Below are 16,814 nucleotides of genomic sequence, written 5' to 3' on the forward strand. Positions count from 1 at the left end.
CCAGAGAACTCATTTAGAGTTTGTCTTCCGTGCTCAACTTTAGTTTTCCTAGATCACTGAAGCTGAGATGGCTGATGAAAAATGCACAAGAAATTTAAGTGACTGTGATTCTGCTCAAAGTAACTCAGTTCCTGAGGTAAGGAATTGGGAGAAAAAGTGGGCCATGGAAAAAGGGGTATGATGAGTGCTTCTTACTTTTTGGATCTTCTCTTGTCCAGATTCTGATGCTCCAATCATACTTGTTTAACTTTTGGGTTGGGTTCATGTGAACCTGACTCTCAAACCTGCCTGTAGTTTTGGTCTCCCTATAAAAAAATTCTTGTGAACTTAGCACCACCATTCTTTACATTTTAATAAGTGTGTAGGATTGCTACTCAAATGTGGAAACCTTGCCTTCTCCAGGCCAGGTGTTATTGATATCTTAGGGTGCAGCAGTGTGGTGGGAACCTGCCCCAAGAAATTCCTCTGGGGCTTAAAAGGGGACTTGGAGCCTGGGAAATTGCAAAAGATGAAGAGGTGGCACCTAGATCCCCAAACAATGCATCTTTCAATCAACAAACACCCAGTATTATTAACACGTACTAGGCATCCTGCAGTGGAGATACAAACATAAATAAGATTCAGTCTCTTATCTGCAGGTACTCACCACCTATTTAGGAAATTCAGTACGGAACAGTTAAGTTACTGAGGAGGTAGGCCCATTGGTCTCCGGACCAGAAAGGCCACTGTAAGAGATGGGGAGGGTTGTACAGACTTGGTTGAGGAAAGACTACATATACACAGTCTGGATGCCAGCCACACCCATAGAAAGGAGTTTGGCAACAAAATTCGCATAGTAGGTCTTGGGGTGTCTAAGAGCACTGTAAGGAATTTTTGAGACTTTACCTGACAGGAAAGGGAAGCCAGTCTGGTAGCGGTTAGGATTGGACGGATATTCAAAGCTGGGAGAACCCCATAGCGGCTGCAACAGGCTAGGATAGAGAATAGGCTGAAACTAGGCAGCGCGGGGGTCCTGGAAAAGAGGTCTATGAACTGGTAGGTCTCAGTAAGGATTCTTACATTCTTTGTGGTTTGGGACACTTAATGGATGGTGGTGCCAATAACTTTGAAGTTGGAAAAATTCCCCCTTAGAATGCTCCATTCAGAACCTCTAATTCCGGCAGCATCCCACCTACTGGTGCTTGGTCGGAACTTCCAGAAATGTCTACCCTGTATGGGGCCTCTGCCTTCCAACGCTCACCGGTGTCGGCAGTAATGTCAAGATGGCGGCTCCCTAAGGACTGACTAGTCATGTGACCTAGCTTGAAGTCCGACAGCCCTTTCGGGGGCAAGGTTCACCTGTCACGCTACGGGTGTCAGCTCTTCGAATCTCGCAAGCCAATCGGCATCTGAGACCGGGCTACTGCTGTGAGGCGATCGGAAGATTGGTCCTTTCCAGTGATCTTAATCAGGGACCAATCACAGAACGTCCTATACTTCGCGGGCCCTCCCGTAGGCGGGGGAGAAGCAGGAATGTCGTCACAGCGTGGCAGTATTGTTACCTAAGGCCTCGAGAGGAGGTGGGACGAATGTTGATTGACAGAGAGGTTTCCCCTACCGGGATTTGAGAATTTGGTACAGTGCCCCGCCTAAGAGGTGGGGTCTTATTTGATTGCCAACTGATACTCCCCAATGGAGTGCTAGCTTGGAGTGACGGGCAGGTTGCTTGACTAATGAATCCTCCGCGAGGCCCGCGCAGTTCTCCAATCGCTGGGCGGCGGGCCCCAGTCTGAGCGGCGATGGCGGCGGCGGCGGCGGCGGCAGCAGCAGCGGGGGCTGCGGGCGGTCGGGGCTCCGGGCCGGGGCGGCGGCGCCATCTTGTGCCCGGGGCCGGTGGGGAGGCCGGGGAGGGGGCCCCGGGGGGCGCAGGGGACTACGGGAACGGCCTGGAGTCTGAGGAACTGGAGCCTGGGGAGCTGCTGCTGGAGCCCGAGCCGGAGCCCGAGCCCGAAGAGGAGCCGCCCCGGCCCCGCGCCCCCCCGGGAGCTCCGGGCCCTGGGCCTGGTTCGGGAGCCCCCGGCAGCCAGGAGGAGGAGGAAGAACCGGGACTAGTCGAGGGTGACCCGGGGGACGGCGCCATTGAGGACCCGGTGAGGGAAGGAGGGCGAGCGAGCAGGCTGGCAGCAGCCGACCGGCCGGGTCATGGGAGGCCCAGAGCTCGGGCGAGCGAGCGGGAGGCAGGCTGGGGGTGGGGTTGGGCGGGGAATAACGTGGCTGGGGCCGGGCGGGGGACGGGTCCTGGATCGTCGCAAGGGGCCCGGCAGTATTGATTTGGGCGTCATGGGTGTTTAAGATTGTTCCAGAGAAGGTAACTTGCTTTTCTTTTCATCACGACCCTCGCGTGGGGCGAGGGAAATGGCCGAGCATGGCTGGGGCCGCGCGCCTATCGAGAGCACGGCACAGCCCCTGCGTTGGTTCCTCTTAAGCTCTTTTGCATGCCCTCCCCATTCATTGTAGGAGCTTGAAGCTATCAAAGCTCGAGTCAGGGAGATGGAGGAAGAAGCTGAAAAGCTGAAGGAACTACAGAACGAGGTAGAGAAGCAGATGAATATGAGTCCACCTCCAGGCAATGGTGAGTAAACCGGCGGTTGCACGCGCAGCCTGGGTCTTCGGGTTGGAATGGTTGTGGGGAGCACGGGGAATGTGGCATTAGATGCTCCGGATCCTGGAGCTGCTTGTTTGAGCAATTACTGGGCAGTTGCTGCGGTCATAGTCCATTGTGTGTTCCGTTGACCTTTGTGAGACATAACCTATGTTTTGGTAGTTGTAGTCTTGTGTCTCCCTTTGTTTCGGTTATAAATGTGTTTCTCTTTGTTCTTAGCCTGCCTCTACCCGGCTGGAGATTGCCAGCTGGCATGTGACCTTCAAGTCTAATTTTTTTTTTTCAGTTGGAGATCCTTTAGTTAGGACTCTTAAGAGACAGTGGGTAGGCTGCTGGGGGCCTCTTTAATCCAGAAATATCGAGTCTCAGCCCACTTAATTTTGTTTGGTCTTCAAGGCATTTTAACAAAGCTCTTCATAGGCGCTTGATTTGGGAGTGGAGTATTCTTACACTGTTCTCTGATCGTTAAGGATGTATTTCATTTATTCCTTAATATTTAGTGAGAACATATTGTGTGCTAGGCACTGATCTAGGTAATGGGCCAAGAGGGAACAGAACTGAACAAGGTCTTTGTCTTTGCTGAAATGATAGGGTGGCTGTGGTGGTGGAAGTGCATATATTGGTTCAATAGAAAATCTACTTCTTTTTTGAATTATTTTTGTCTATAGCTGGCCCAGTGATCATGTCTATTGAAGAGAAGATGGAGGCTGATGCCCGTTCCATTTATGTTGGCAATGTATGTATTGGGGTTCTGATTGAGATTGGGGACATTCTTGTTTTGGGCAATTATTTAATAATCTTGAAAGGAAGATCGCCAGTATAAGTTGGCAATTTTAAAAGTGGTAGAGGGAGGTTTGGGGGGAGGTAAAAAGTGATGGAGTAATCAACAAAGACTGGGAATGGAAGAAAAAGGTTAATTCCTTAGAGAACCATATTTGGTGTGCTGTGGGTTATAGAGATGGCCCAGACCAAAGGCCAGGCAGGGTACCTGTTGAGAAAAGAGTTTGCTCGGTATCTGTGAAATATCCATTCTCTTTAGGTAGACTATGGTGCAACAGCAGAAGAGCTGGAAGCTCACTTTCATGGCTGTGGTTCAGTCAATCGTGTTACCATACTCTGTGACAAATTTAGTGGCCATCCCAAAGGGTAAGTAGGGGAATAAATTGAGATAATTTTCTGAAGAATATTTTTTAGTTGTAGATGGAGACACAGTACCTTTATTTCATTTTATTTTTTTATGTGGTGCTGAGAATCAAACCCAGTGCCTCACATGTGCCAGGCAAGCACTCTACCATTGAGCCACAACCCCAGCCCAAGATAATTTTAATCAGAATTTAAAAGTAGATGTCTCCCCACATCTACACATACATCGTGTGTATAGTTTTTTGTTTTGTAGCACTGGGATTGAACTCCAGGGCCCAGGGCCTTGTGCATGCAAAGCATGTGTTCTATCACTGAGCTACACTCCCACCGATAATTTATGTTTTACATTGGTTGGTAATTACTTGATGTTTAAAAAAAATGGTCTTGGGGGTTGGGGATATAGCTTAGTTGGTAGAGTACTTCCCTAGCATGCATAAAGCCCTGAGTTCAATCCCCAGCAGCAGCAGCAGCAGCAGCAGCACCACCACACACACACACACACACACACACACACACACACACACAAACACAAGAGGGGCTAGGGTTGTGGCTCAGTGGCAGAGTGCTCACCTAGTATGCATGAGGTGTACTGGTTTTGATCCTTAGCACCACATAAATACAAAATAGATTGGGTCAAGCTAAATCTAAAACATAAATGTAAAAGAAAAGAAGAAAGGGCTGGGGTATAGCTTCGTTGGTAGAGTGCTTGCCTTGCATGCACAAGGTCCTGGATTCAACCCCCAGCATTACAAAAAAAAAAAAAAAAAATGAGGTCTTTGCCTTCTAATGTGTCATTAAACTTGATAATGTACTGGGTTACACATAAAATACCTTCAGGGGCCAGACAGCCTAGGTGTGGGCAGGATGAAGAACTAGAAGCTTGTAGTTGACCCCAGCATATAGAAATCTTGGTCTTTTTGTGGTGCTGGGGATTAAACTCAGGGCCTCGCACATGGCTAAACATGTTGTCTGTTTAATGATTTTTTTCCAAGAATAGCTGGAAATTTTGATTAAAACCTTTCATTTAAAAATCAGCTAATTAAAAATGTAAACACATTATACTCCTAACAAATAACCTATGAAATATTGTAAACTCAGATAAAAAAATGACAATTATTCTTTTCAGGTTTGCATATATAGAGTTCTCCGACAAAGAGTCAGTGAGGACTTCCCTGGCCTTAGATGAGTCCTTATTTAGAGGAAGACAAATCAAGGTAAGGCCTGTGCCCTTTGTTCTGGTTATATATAAACTAACTCTCACCAATGACTCTAAGGCTTTCTGTTGTGTATTCTTTCTGCTCAGGTGATCCCAAAACGAACCAACAGACCAGGCATCAGCACAACAGACCGGGGTTTCCCACGTGCCCGCTACCGTGCTCGGACTACCAACTACAACAGTTCCCGCTCTCGATTCTACAGTGGTTTTAACAGCAGGCCCCGGGGTCGCGTCTACAGGTCAGGATAGATGGGCTGCTCCTCTTCCCAGCCTCCCATGAGCCCTGTATGCTTCATTCTCTCCTGATCTGAGGACCGACCCTCCCTTTCCCTCCCCCTTGGTCTCCAGGGACTTGGTCTCCTGCCTGTGCAGGGTGAGGAAGGTAGTTGTAGGCCAGGTCAGGAGGCCAGTCTCATCATCTTTGGAGCAGAAATTGGTGATAAGTGCTGATCTATTCTGCAAGATGCTTCCCCCCTCCAACCTTTTTTTTCCCCCCGCTTGGTAGTTGGTGGCATTGAAGGTGACATTGAAATTTAAGAAGAACAGGGTCTCAAGACAGTGAAAAGCACTGCTTGGACATTGCTACTATTCCCAGAGTTAGGGAGGGGTAAAAGTTTGAACCTTCTTTGGAAGGATACCAGAGGCTAGTTGAATTCTCCCATAGCCATGTGGGAGGGTTTTGAGATACTTAATTATTTAATGGACCTAGTCTTTTTTGAGGTTAACTTTCTCACAGGCCCAATGTGGTACCCAAGTTGTGGCTTTGCTTTTTACTTTTGTCTCTCTAAATAGGTCACACATATAAGCCTTGACTTTTCATAAGATAGGGTTTGAGAACTGTGGAGAACTGAAAACTGGATAAACAATGGGTCCTTTTTTCTTACTCCTTTATCTCAGATGCACTTCTTTATTGCTGCTGTTTGGCAAAGTATTCCATTAATGCCCTGTTAGCCCCCTGTTTGCCAGGTGTTTCTCTGATTCTGGGATTGTGGAGTCAGTTTTAGGATACTTGAAAAACTTCTTTTCCCCCCTTCCCTTCACAGTAACTGGGGCAAGGGCCCACGGGGAGGGGCTTATACTGAACTATTTAGTGATCATGTTAACACCTAACTCTCCTTCTTTCTTCCAGGGGCCGGGCTAGAGCGACATCATGGTATTCCCCTTACTAAAAAAAGTGTGTATTAGGAGGAGAGAGAGGAAAAAAAGAGGAAAGAAGGAAAAAAAAAAAAAGAATTAAAAAAAAAAAAAAGAAAAACAGAAGATGACCTTGATGGAAAAAAAATATTTTTTAAAAAAAAGATATACTGTGGAAGGGGGGAGAATCCCATAACTAACTGCTGAGGAGGGACCTGCTTTGGGGAGTAGGGGAAGGCCCAGGGAGTGGGGCAGGGAGCTGCTCATTCACTCTGGGGATTCGCCATGGACACTTCTCAACTGCGCAAGCTGTTCCCCATGTTTCCCTGCCCCACTTCACCCCCTTGGGGGCTGCTCAAGGGTAGGTGGGCATGGGTGGTAGGAGGGGTTTTTTTTTTACCCAGGGCTCTGGAAGGACACCAAACTGTTCTGCTTGTTACCTTCCCTCCATCTTCTCCCTGCCTTTCACAGTCCCTGCCTGCCTGCTCCTGTCCTGCCAGGTCTACCACCCACCCCACCCTCTTTCCGGCTCCCTGCCCCTCCAGATTGCCTGGTGATCTATTTTGTTTCCTTTTGTGTTTCTTTTTCTGTTTTGAGTGTCTTTCTTTGCAGGTTTCTGTAGCCGGAAGATCTCCGTTCCGCTCCCAGCGGCTCCAGTGTAAATTCCCCTTCCCCCTGGGGAAATGCACTACCTTGTTTTGGGGGGTTTTGGGGTGTTTTTTGTTTTTCAGTTTTTTTGTTTTGTTTTTTTTTTTCCTTTGCCTTTTTTTCCCTTTTATTTGGAGGGAATGGGAGGAAGTGGGAACAGGGAGGTGGGAGGTGGATTTTGTTTATTTTTTTAGCTCATTTCCAGGGGGTGGGAATTTTTTTTAAATATGTGTCATGAATAAAGTTGTTTTTGAAAATAAAAATTGTTTGGCCTTGTGGCTGTAAAGATCGTTTATCTACCTGTTCTCTCTTAGATCGCAGATGTCTATTAGTTTTACTTTACGGAAGTACTGATGTTGTGAAGGGGAAGTTGCCGCTTGTAAATTAAGGAGTAGGAGTTAAATTATAACAACCAGAAACATTCTGCATTTACTTAATGACGGGTTTTCTGGATAGTAAAAGAATGGCCAGACTAGAATGATCTAAGAGTGTGTATGTGCGCTAATAAAACTTAACATGCAAATGAAATCCATTCCCATACCTTGTATTCTTAGATTGGGGTCTGGTTCATGTCTGCTTGAGGATGGGCTCAAGAAATGCTAAAGCATAATTAACAAAGATGTCTTCAAAGCTTTTGTTTTCTCCAGCTACGCAAGGACCACTTAATGTTTAGCCAACTAACTTTGGGTCATAACTGGACCCCCCTATCCCCCCCACAGTATGGGAGATTGAACCTGGGTGCATTTTACCATAACTATATCCCCAGCCCTATTTTATTTTGAGACAGGGTCTTATCAGTTTAACTAGGCTAGTGTTGAATTTCTGATCCTTCTGCCTCAGCCCCTCTAGTTGCTGGGATTATGTTTTTTATATCTTAAGTTTTGTTGGGTAGTTACTTGACCATCATAATAAGTGTCTCCATTTTATATTGTAATATCGGATTGGTCTTAAATTCTTAGGTACTACATCATTTACTAGTGCAAGCCTTTGTAGGTTTTTCATTACTTAACCTACTGGATATCTTGATATTTAATATTTGCATACTCTACTTTGCCAGTCTCTTCTCTTCTGTTCAAATGTTTTGTTTATGATTACCTCTGACCTGGGTGCTCTTCTCCAAAAATCCTAGGTTAAAGAAATGGATGTGTTCTATATCCAGGAAGCATTAATCCACCTCTCAAGTTGTGTTGTATTCTGAATTCTCAGGTCAGTGTTCACCAACATATTTAGCATTTGATCACTATATTACTTCCTATTGTTTGATTAGTTAGGCATTTCAGGTCTGTCTTCAAATACAACTGGAATAGTGTGTTTTGATCATTTTGTGGAAACTTATGTGGACTGGATAGTGTTAAGAGTATTGGAAGAACTGATTGTTAATACTGGAGAGGTGTCATCTATCCACCAGAGGGCACTACATGGCTAGCTCTAAAAGATCTTGGAGAATAAATTTTATACACATACACTTTAGTTGTAGATAGACATAATGCCTTTATTTATTTATGTGGTGCTGAGAATTGAACCCAGGCTGCACACATAGTAGGCGAGAGCTCTACCACTGAGCCACAACCCCAGCCCCGGGGTAAACGTTGGCCATTCTTTGGTTTTAATTTTCTGTGTTCAGTCAATTCTGTACGATGTCCATTCTCCTCTCCATTTCTATTTTCCATTGCTTAAGCAACTCTTATTTGTCCTTGTTGCCAAAAAGGCCCTATGAAGCCACCAGTAACTTCCAACTACAAATGTGTGAAACTAAGATCTTTCTGAATTTGATCCTAATTAGGTTTTTCCTGCTACATCCTGGCCTACTTATAATGTGTTGTGCATTCCAGTTGAATTGCTATGTGTTCACGTATGATTCTTGCTGGTGCATTGAGCCTGCTATGACCATCCCAGCTTCTCTATCAAGATCATACACATCCTTCAAAGTATAAGCCATATAACAGCAGCAAAACTTTTCTTGAGGGCTGGGCTTGTGGCTCAGTTGGGTTCGAGTCTTCGGCACCACATATAAATAAATAAAGATCCGTTAACAACTAAAAAAAAATTAAAAACTTTTCTTGATTCTTTAGTCAGAATTAATCACTGATGTACTCAGGGCAAATTGTTCCTCTCTCTAGCACTTAATGATTTTAGAAGTAAAATAATTATATTCCTGCTTCTTCAGTAGATGGCAAGCTCCTTGAGGGCATAGATTGTGCTTTTGTATGTTTCACAGTACCTATCATTTAGTAGATGCTCAAAAGATGTTCTCTTGGGTTGCATTTTCTGTCCTGGAGACGGTAGTAACAACAATAGTATTCCCTTTGTCCTGGATCTGTTGGTTCCTGTCTTTTCTTTTCTCTCCTGTCCTTACAGGAGTCAGACTTTCTACTCTACTTGGCCTCTTTCATTTTTTCTTTATCCTCGTTTGGGGTTTTAAAGGAAGCGTGGAAAGAAACTTGCTATCCTCGAGCAAGCTCTGTCATTTTTGTTATATGCTGTTTATCACTCATAATAAGCTCCTTGTTAACTGAAGAATAGCAATGAGTTTGGTCTGAGTAGATTTCAGATTTCAGGGAAGAGTCTTCAGAATAAGGGAGATTAGGAAAACCACTTGTCTAAGGTGAGGGTTTATGAGCTATATTTAAAAAAATGTTACTGCGGAATGAATCCAGGGGTGCTTAACTACTGAGCTACATTCCCAGCCTTTATTTGTTTGTTTGTTTGTTTTAGTTTTTGGTACTGGGAATTGGGGCACTGGACTGAGTCACATCTCCAGCCTTATTTTGTATCTTAGAGACAGTGTCTCACTTAGTTGCTTAGGGCCTTGCCATTGGTGAGGCTGTTTTGAACTCACCATCCTCCTGTCTCAGCCTCCCGAGCAGCTGGGATTACAGGCATGTGCCACCATGCCTGGCTTATTTTTTATTTTGAAACAGAGTCTCACTAAGTTGCTGAGACTCGTCTCCAACTTGTTATCCTCCTACCTTAGCCTTGTGAATCACTGGGATTAAGGTTATCTGCTACTGTGATTGGCCAGTTTTTTTGTGGTACTGGTGATTGAATCCAGCAACACTTTATCACTGAGCTACATTCTGCATCTGTTTTTACTTTTTTGAGTCCGGGGTTCACTAAGTTGCCTAGGCTGGCCTCAAATTTTCAATCCTCCTATCTCAGCCTCCAGAGTTGCTGGTATTTTACGTGTGTGCTTCCATGCTCAGCTTCAGAGTCAGATGTTTAGAGGGCCTTTGGTTAATACAGAACACTTTTTGTTGGGGTACTGGTGATTTAACCCAGGGCCTTTCACCTGTTATGCAAGTGCTCTACAACTGAGCTATAACCCCCATCCCTTTTTATTTTTGAGACAGAGACAGAGTCTTGCTAAATTGCCTTGGTTGGTCTCAAACTTGCAGTCTTCTTGCCTCAGTCTCCTGAGTAGTTGGGATTACAGGCATGCACCACCACAACATGTACCCTCTTATCCAGTACATTTTAAGGCAGGATTTGCTTAATCTGACATTGGCTATAGAGAAAAGCATTTGCTGTTGTTTTTGTTTTGCATTTTCAATTTAGGTTTGTTTTATTTAAATTTAATGTTAATTCCATACAGATTCTGTATCTGTGGCTCTAATCAAATATCTAGTAGTATAAATTTGCTTCAAGTAATATATACTGATAAAAGAGTTTGAGCTAGCAAAAGGAAGGAGGTGTGGTAGAAAGGAGAAAAAACAAAAAGAATTGAACGCATGTGCAGACTCTTTCCTACCATCTTCAGTGTTTACCTGCTTCAGAGGGAAAGTAAAATTGCTGGACTTGTTCAATAATATAACATTTTTTCTTGCTTTTATGTGTGATTATGAGAAATCTTTTGGATGTCATGGTCAAATTTAAAAATATCAACCCTGTTAATTTCCCGTGCCTCTTTCCCCTTTATTCTTATTGATAATCATTCAAACAAATAGACCTTTATTGAGTATTTAGCAAGTACTGATTACTGTTGTAGGTGCTAAGACTTGTAACAGAAAAAAGAGCCACTCAGCAAAAAATTTTATTTATTGAAGCTTGGCGTCAATTTGTTATACCTCTGATTTGTATCCCACTAAAAAACTTCCACTGATTTTCTAAAAAACTGATATAATTAACATACCATAAAATTTGCCTTTGAAGTACAGGTCAGTGATTCTTAGCATATATTAATGTATATATTATTATATATTATTAGTAAATATAAACTATTATTAGTACCTAATTTTGGAGCATTTTCATCATCCCATAAAGTAACTTTTCGGGGGGGGTTCCAGGGATTGAACTCAGGGGCATTCGACCACTGATCCATATCCCCAGTCGTATTTTTTTTGTATTTTATTTAGAGACAGGGTCTCACTGAATTGCTTAGCACCTTACCTGCTGTGAGGCTGGCTTTGAACTCATGATCCTCCTGGCTCAGCCTCCCAAGCCACTGGGATTACAGGCATGCACCACCAAGCTCTGTGCTGGCCTTCTTTATACACTCTAAATACCAGACCCTTACTAGATAAGTGATTTACAAGTATTTCTCTCCCTTGTGAGTTTTTTCACTTTATTGATAGTGTCCTCTGAAATACAAAAAGCCACAAAAATGTATGTCTGTCTCCTAAGAATTCTTGCAGGGGTTTTGTTTGTTTTTTTTTTGTTGTTGTTTGTTTGGTTTGATGTATTTTTAGATGAGATCTCATGTTACCCAGCCTGATCTTCAACTGATAGGTTCAAGCAATCCTCTATACCTCAGCCTCTCAAGTAGCTGGGACGACAGGCCTGTGTCACTGTGCTTAGCTTTCTCGTAAGAATTTTATAGTTTGGGCTCTTACATTTAGGCCTTTGATGCACTTTTAATCGATTTTTGTGTTTGGTGTGAGCCAAGGGCCCAACTTCCTTCTTTTGCAGGTGGCTATCCAGGTGTCTTATCACCATTTGTTAAAAACTATTCTTTCACCATTAAATGGTCTTGGCCTCCATTTTAGACATCAGTTGACAAATGTCTGGACTCTTCAGTTGTATTCTTTGAATCTGTCTCTATGGCAATATCACCCTGTTTTCGTTATATGTTTGTGATAAGTTTTAAAATTTTGGAAGTGTAAGTCTTCCAATTATGATCATCTTGGGATTGTTTGGCTATTCTGGGTATATTTCCATATGGCTTTTAGAATCAGCTGGTCAATTTCTGCAAAAAAAGATAACCAGAATTTTAATAGTGTTATGCTGAATCTGTAGAGCAGTTTAGGGAATATTGCCATTTTATGTCCATACCCGCCCCAAACCCTGTTACTTTTCTTGGTTTTATTTTTTTTGGGGTATTGCCATGTTAAGTAATATTAAGTCTTCCAGTGTATGAACCATTCTTTTTTTTTTTTTTTTTTTAAAGAGAGAGTGAGAGAGGAGAGAGAGAGTGCGAGAGAATTTTTTATTTATATTTTAGTTTTTGGCGGACACAACATCTTTGTTGGTATGTGGTGCTGAGGATCGAACCCGGGCCGCACGCATGCCAGGCGAGCGCGCTACCACTTGAGCCACATCCCCAGCCCATGAACCATTCTTTGAACTGTGTGTGATAATTTTTTTTCTTTTGTTAAATCAATTCCTAAGTATTTTGCTTTTATGTAATGTAAATGGAATTCTTCATTTCATTTTCAGATCTTTTTTGCTTTTGCTATTGCACAGAAGTACAGTTAAGCTGCCTGTGGTGGCACATATCTGTAATGCCAGTGACTTGGGAGCCTGAGGCAGGAGATTGCAAGTTTGAGACCAACCTGGGCAATTTAGTAAGACCCTATCTCAAAATAAAAGGGCTGGCAATGTAGCTCAGTAGTAGAATTCTTGTTTAATATGCATAAAGTCCTTGGTTTAATTCCCAGTTAGCCCAGTACTACCTCCCCCCCAAAAAAAAAGTACAAGTAATTTTTTTTTTTTAATGCTCATCTTATATACTGTGAGTGCCGTAAACTTGCTAAACTTATTTTACAGGTTTTTTTGTTCTAATTAGTTACATGACAGTATTTTGATACATTGTACACAAACGGAGCATAACTTCTCTCTCTTCTGGCTGTACTTGGTGCTGATTATAATCATACTTGTATATAGGGTAAATTGTCTGTTTCATTCTACCATCCTTCCCATCCCCACTGCCCCACACTTTCCCTCACTCCCCTCTGAAGAATCCAAAGTTCCTTCATTCTTCCCTAACTCCCCACCCCCACTATGGATTAGCATCTGTTTATCAGAGAAAACTATTTAACAGGTTTTTTTTGTGTGTGTATATATTCCTTAAGAGTCTCTCTTTATAAAGTTGTGTCATCTGCAGATATAATTTTATTTGCATCTGAGTACCCTTTATTTCATTTTATTTCTTCATTTTTCTGGTTAAACCTCCTGTACAATGTTGACCAGAAGTGGCTAGGGCAGATCTCCCTATCTTTTTTCCTGATCTTAGGGGAAAAGTTTCAGTCTTTCATTGATTATTCTGTTAGCTATGGGGTTTTCTTTCTTTTTAATTTTTTTTTTGTAGTTGTAGATGGAAAGAATGCCTTTATTTTATTTGTTCATTTATATGTGATGCTAAGGATTGAACCCAGTGCCCCACACATGCCACGCAAGTGCTCTGCCACTGAGCTACACAGCCCCAGCCCAGCTATGGGGTTTTCATAGATGCCCTTTATTTTCTTTGCTGGGCTAGGGTATAGTCCAGTAATAGAGTGCTTGTCTAACATATGTGAGGCCCATGTTGATCCTCAACATCACAAAATAAACACACTCACACTTACTGGTTTCCTAGCACATCATATTCTGTCATGTCTGTATACTTTGCATTATTTACTTCTCCTTTTTTTCCTTGGAAAACTCAAAGACTTCCTTGCAAGATTTAATCTAAATATCTAAGAAGCTTTCCTGGACTGCCTCCTATAGAGGGTGACCTTATAATCCGAATGTTTATGTTCCTCCAAATTCATATGTTAAAACCTTATCCCTAGTATGATAGTATTATGAGTTGAGTGTTTTGAGAGGTGATTTGAGCATGAGGGTCTTGCCATTATAAAAGATTTAGTGCCTTTATAATAGAGACCTGAGCTGGTTATGGTTTCATGTGCCTGTAATCCTGGTGACTTGGGAAACTGAGGCAGGAATATTGCAAGTTTAAGATCAGCTTCAACAACTGAGGGAGAGACCCTGTCTTAAACTAAAAAAATAAAAAGCACTGGGGATGTGTCTCAGTGGTTAAGCACTACTGTGTTTAGTCTCCATTACCACTCCCCAAGCCCAGAAAAATGAGGTTCTTGAGAGTTGGCTTTTCCCTCCTATGGGAGGCAGCAGCTAGGTGGTATATATGAACAGAAATTTGGTCTGGACACCAAATCAATCAACACCTTGATTTTGAACTTCTTCTCAGCTTCCTGAATTGTGAGAAATATGTTTCTTTTGTTTCTTTTATTTATTATTATTATTAACGTTGCCTTGCACATGCCAGGCAAGTGCTATACCACTGAGCTGCACTCCAGACCTTTTTTATTTTGAGACAGGCTCTCATTAGGTTACCTGGGCTGGCCTTGAACTTGAGATCCTCCTGCCTCAGCTTCCTCAGTGGTGGAATTGTAGGCATGAGCCAGCATGCCCTGAGAGAGAGAAATTTCTGTTGTTTGTAAGCCATTTAGTCTATGGTGTTTTGTTATAGCAATCTGAACAGACTAAGAACATCTTTTCTGCTCAAAGCTGCTTTAGTACTCTTAACATTTCTCTGCATTTTCCACAGAGCATTGTAATTTTTTTGTTTCACAGACTTGACCCAGAGTAAGGTCAGGTGAGGACTATGTGTGCTACTTTAGACCTGAGACTGCACCAGACATTAGTAGCTAATTTGTAAAAGTTGGTTGCATGGTGGACAGGCTAGGCTGACGGAGGAGGCATATAAGTGTCCTTATGTTGCTTTAACTTCATTCTTTGTTTTTTTTCATATAACTTTTCAAGTTTAGAAATGTACCCTCTGTATCCTTTTAATTTTATCCCAGTAATCCATTATGGTTCCTAGTTGTGAATCTAATTAAAATGTTTTTAAAAACTGTTGCAATCAATACAGTCTCTTCCAGAAAAGTAGTCATTTCTCTTATTTTCCTGAAAACAGTTTCCTTGTAGTTACTGGGGTACCTAATGAGTTTAATATTAGACAGTGATACTTTCTCTAATGACATTTGGAAATATTTCCTGTCTGGCATGCAGGAAGAAAATTGCAGGGTCTCACTTCTCTGGAGCTGGCTATCTATTTACCATCACATAACCTTAAATAAATTACTCACTTCTCCAAGCCTTGGCCTTCCCATTTATAAAAGCCTAAAAAAATAATTTTTTCTGTGGAATTTTAGGGTCCCATGAGATGTGATTGAAGTTCAGAGCAACTAACAAGATGCCATTTGTTTTAGCTAGACATATTGACCTTTTCTGTCTAGAGTAGGAATTGTTCAAGGATGAGGCATTGTATCTCCTGTGCTGTACTGGTGCCTCCATATTCTTTGCCTTTATCTCTAGTTGGAATCAGAGAATCTTTTTTTTTTTTTTTTAAAGAGAGAGTGAGAGAGGAGAGAGAGAGAGAGAGAGAATTTTTGATATTTATTTTTTAGTTCTCGGCGGACACAACATCTTTGTTGGTATGTGGTGCTGAGGATCGAACCCGGGCCGCACGCATGCCAGGCGAGCGCGCTACCGCTTGAGCCACATCCCCAGCCCCGGAATCAGAGAATCTTGCTCACTTTTCCTGCCTTCCATGCAGAGGCTGCTCTAGCTTTCTGATTATTCTTACTTCTTTTCCTGAAACTCTTTTTCATTTTTTCACTGGTTATGTAGAGGAGATCCACTGAAATGTCCTTTTGATCTATTCCTTGGAGAATATACTGAACAGTGTCTTTAACATAAAGAACTCTTGCTTTATAGGGACTTTTTTTTTTTTTTTTTTTTTTTTGGTGGTGCTGGGGAATGAATCAAGAGGTGCTCTATCACTGGGCTACATACCTAATCCTTGTTTTTTATTTTGAGACAAGGTCCTACCACGTTGCAGAGGCTGGCCCTGAATTTATGATTCTCCCACCTTAGCCTCCTAAGAAATTAGAATTAAAGGCATGTGCCATTATGCCCAGTTTACATGGACTCTGCAAACAAGTACAAGAGCTTCCCTGTCTACCATCTTGTTGCACAATCTCTGGAGTTATAAAGGAATATGATTTCTTGCTTCATCATTGATTGTCAGAGCTAGAATGTCAACATTGGAGTCAGTTGAAACCCCCTGATATTGCTTTACACAGTGTATACTGCAGGGTATTTAACTGAAAGACCCAGAGTGGGGTAGAATCCTGGCTCTGCCATTTAATAATAAACCCTCTTTATTTCTCTCATGTTCTATTTTTTTCAGTAGTAAAGCAGGGGTGAAAATTTATCGGGGATTATGCTAATTAATTAAATGAGGGAAGGTCCTGATGAATTCTCCATTAATTTTTTTTTTTTTTCTTTTTGGACGAGGGATTGAACTTAGGGCATTCAACCACTGAGACACATCCCCACCCCTATTTTGTATTTTATTTAGAGACAGGGTCTCAGTTGTTTAGCAGCTTCACCATTGCTGAGGCTGGCTTTGAACTTAGAATCCTTCTGCCTCAGCCTCCTGAGCCACTGGGATTACATGAGTAACATTTTGAGAGTCTAGTAATAAGGCCTGATTCATAGAGTTTGGGCCTCAAATGTGAACTGGCAGAAGGAGAAAGGAACTCTGGGGTTGCTGCACTCTTAGTTAATGGGCCTTCCTTTTCTGCAAGGTACTGGCCTTAAGGCTTCCATTTTCCTAAGAATCTCTCTCCAAACACCAATCTTCTAGGAAAAATCTCACCTTCTTCTCCTCAAGAATTTGTTCCTTTTGGCCTAGGGTTAAGAGCACTGTAGAGACTATGAAGCATTGCGGGCTTCTTGCTTCTGAATGAGTCTTACCTTTAAGAAGCAGCCTCTTGGTGCTCCAAACCACTAGCCTGTTTTCCTCATTAA

At 42.5% G+C, this 16,814-nt stretch overlaps 1 protein-coding gene across 1 annotated transcript; it reads left to right on the top strand.

Moving 5' to 3' along the window:
• The first annotated feature begins 1,778 nt into the window (after positions 1-1,778).
• Pabpn1 (poly(A) binding protein nuclear 1) lies at positions 1,779-7,224 on the top strand. Its single transcript, XM_026405989.2, has 7 exons — positions 1,779-2,129; positions 2,497-2,611; positions 3,310-3,377; positions 3,681-3,787; positions 4,911-4,998; positions 5,088-5,239; positions 6,130-7,224. Exons 1-7 carry the CDS (start codon positions 1,779-1,781, stop codon positions 6,167-6,169), a joined length of 921 nt encoding a protein of 306 aa, XP_026261774.1. The 3' UTR covers positions 6,170-7,224.
• Positions 7,225-16,814: the final 9,590 nt, after the last annotated feature.

This window comes from Urocitellus parryii, chromosome 6 (assembly GCF_045843805.1).
Source record: "Urocitellus parryii isolate mUroPar1 chromosome 6, mUroPar1.hap1, whole genome shotgun sequence".
In the NCBI taxonomy this organism is placed as follows: Eukaryota; Metazoa; Chordata; class Mammalia; order Rodentia; family Sciuridae; genus Urocitellus; species Urocitellus parryii.

Bases quoted from the DNA above. Each gene is read 5' to 3' on its own strand.
- Pabpn1 (XM_026405989.2), top strand. From the start codon at position 1,779: ATGGCGGCGGCGGCGGCGGCGGCAGCAGCAGCGGGGGCTGCGGGCGGT. The intron at 2,612-3,309 runs GTGAGTAAACCG...TTTTGTCTATAG, and splicing joins GAGTCCACCTCCAGGCAATG to CTGGCCCAGTGATCATGTCT. The intron at 5,240-6,129 runs GTCAGGATAGAT...TCTTTCTTCCAG, and splicing joins CCCCGGGGTCGCGTCTACAG to GGGCCGGGCTAGAGCGACAT.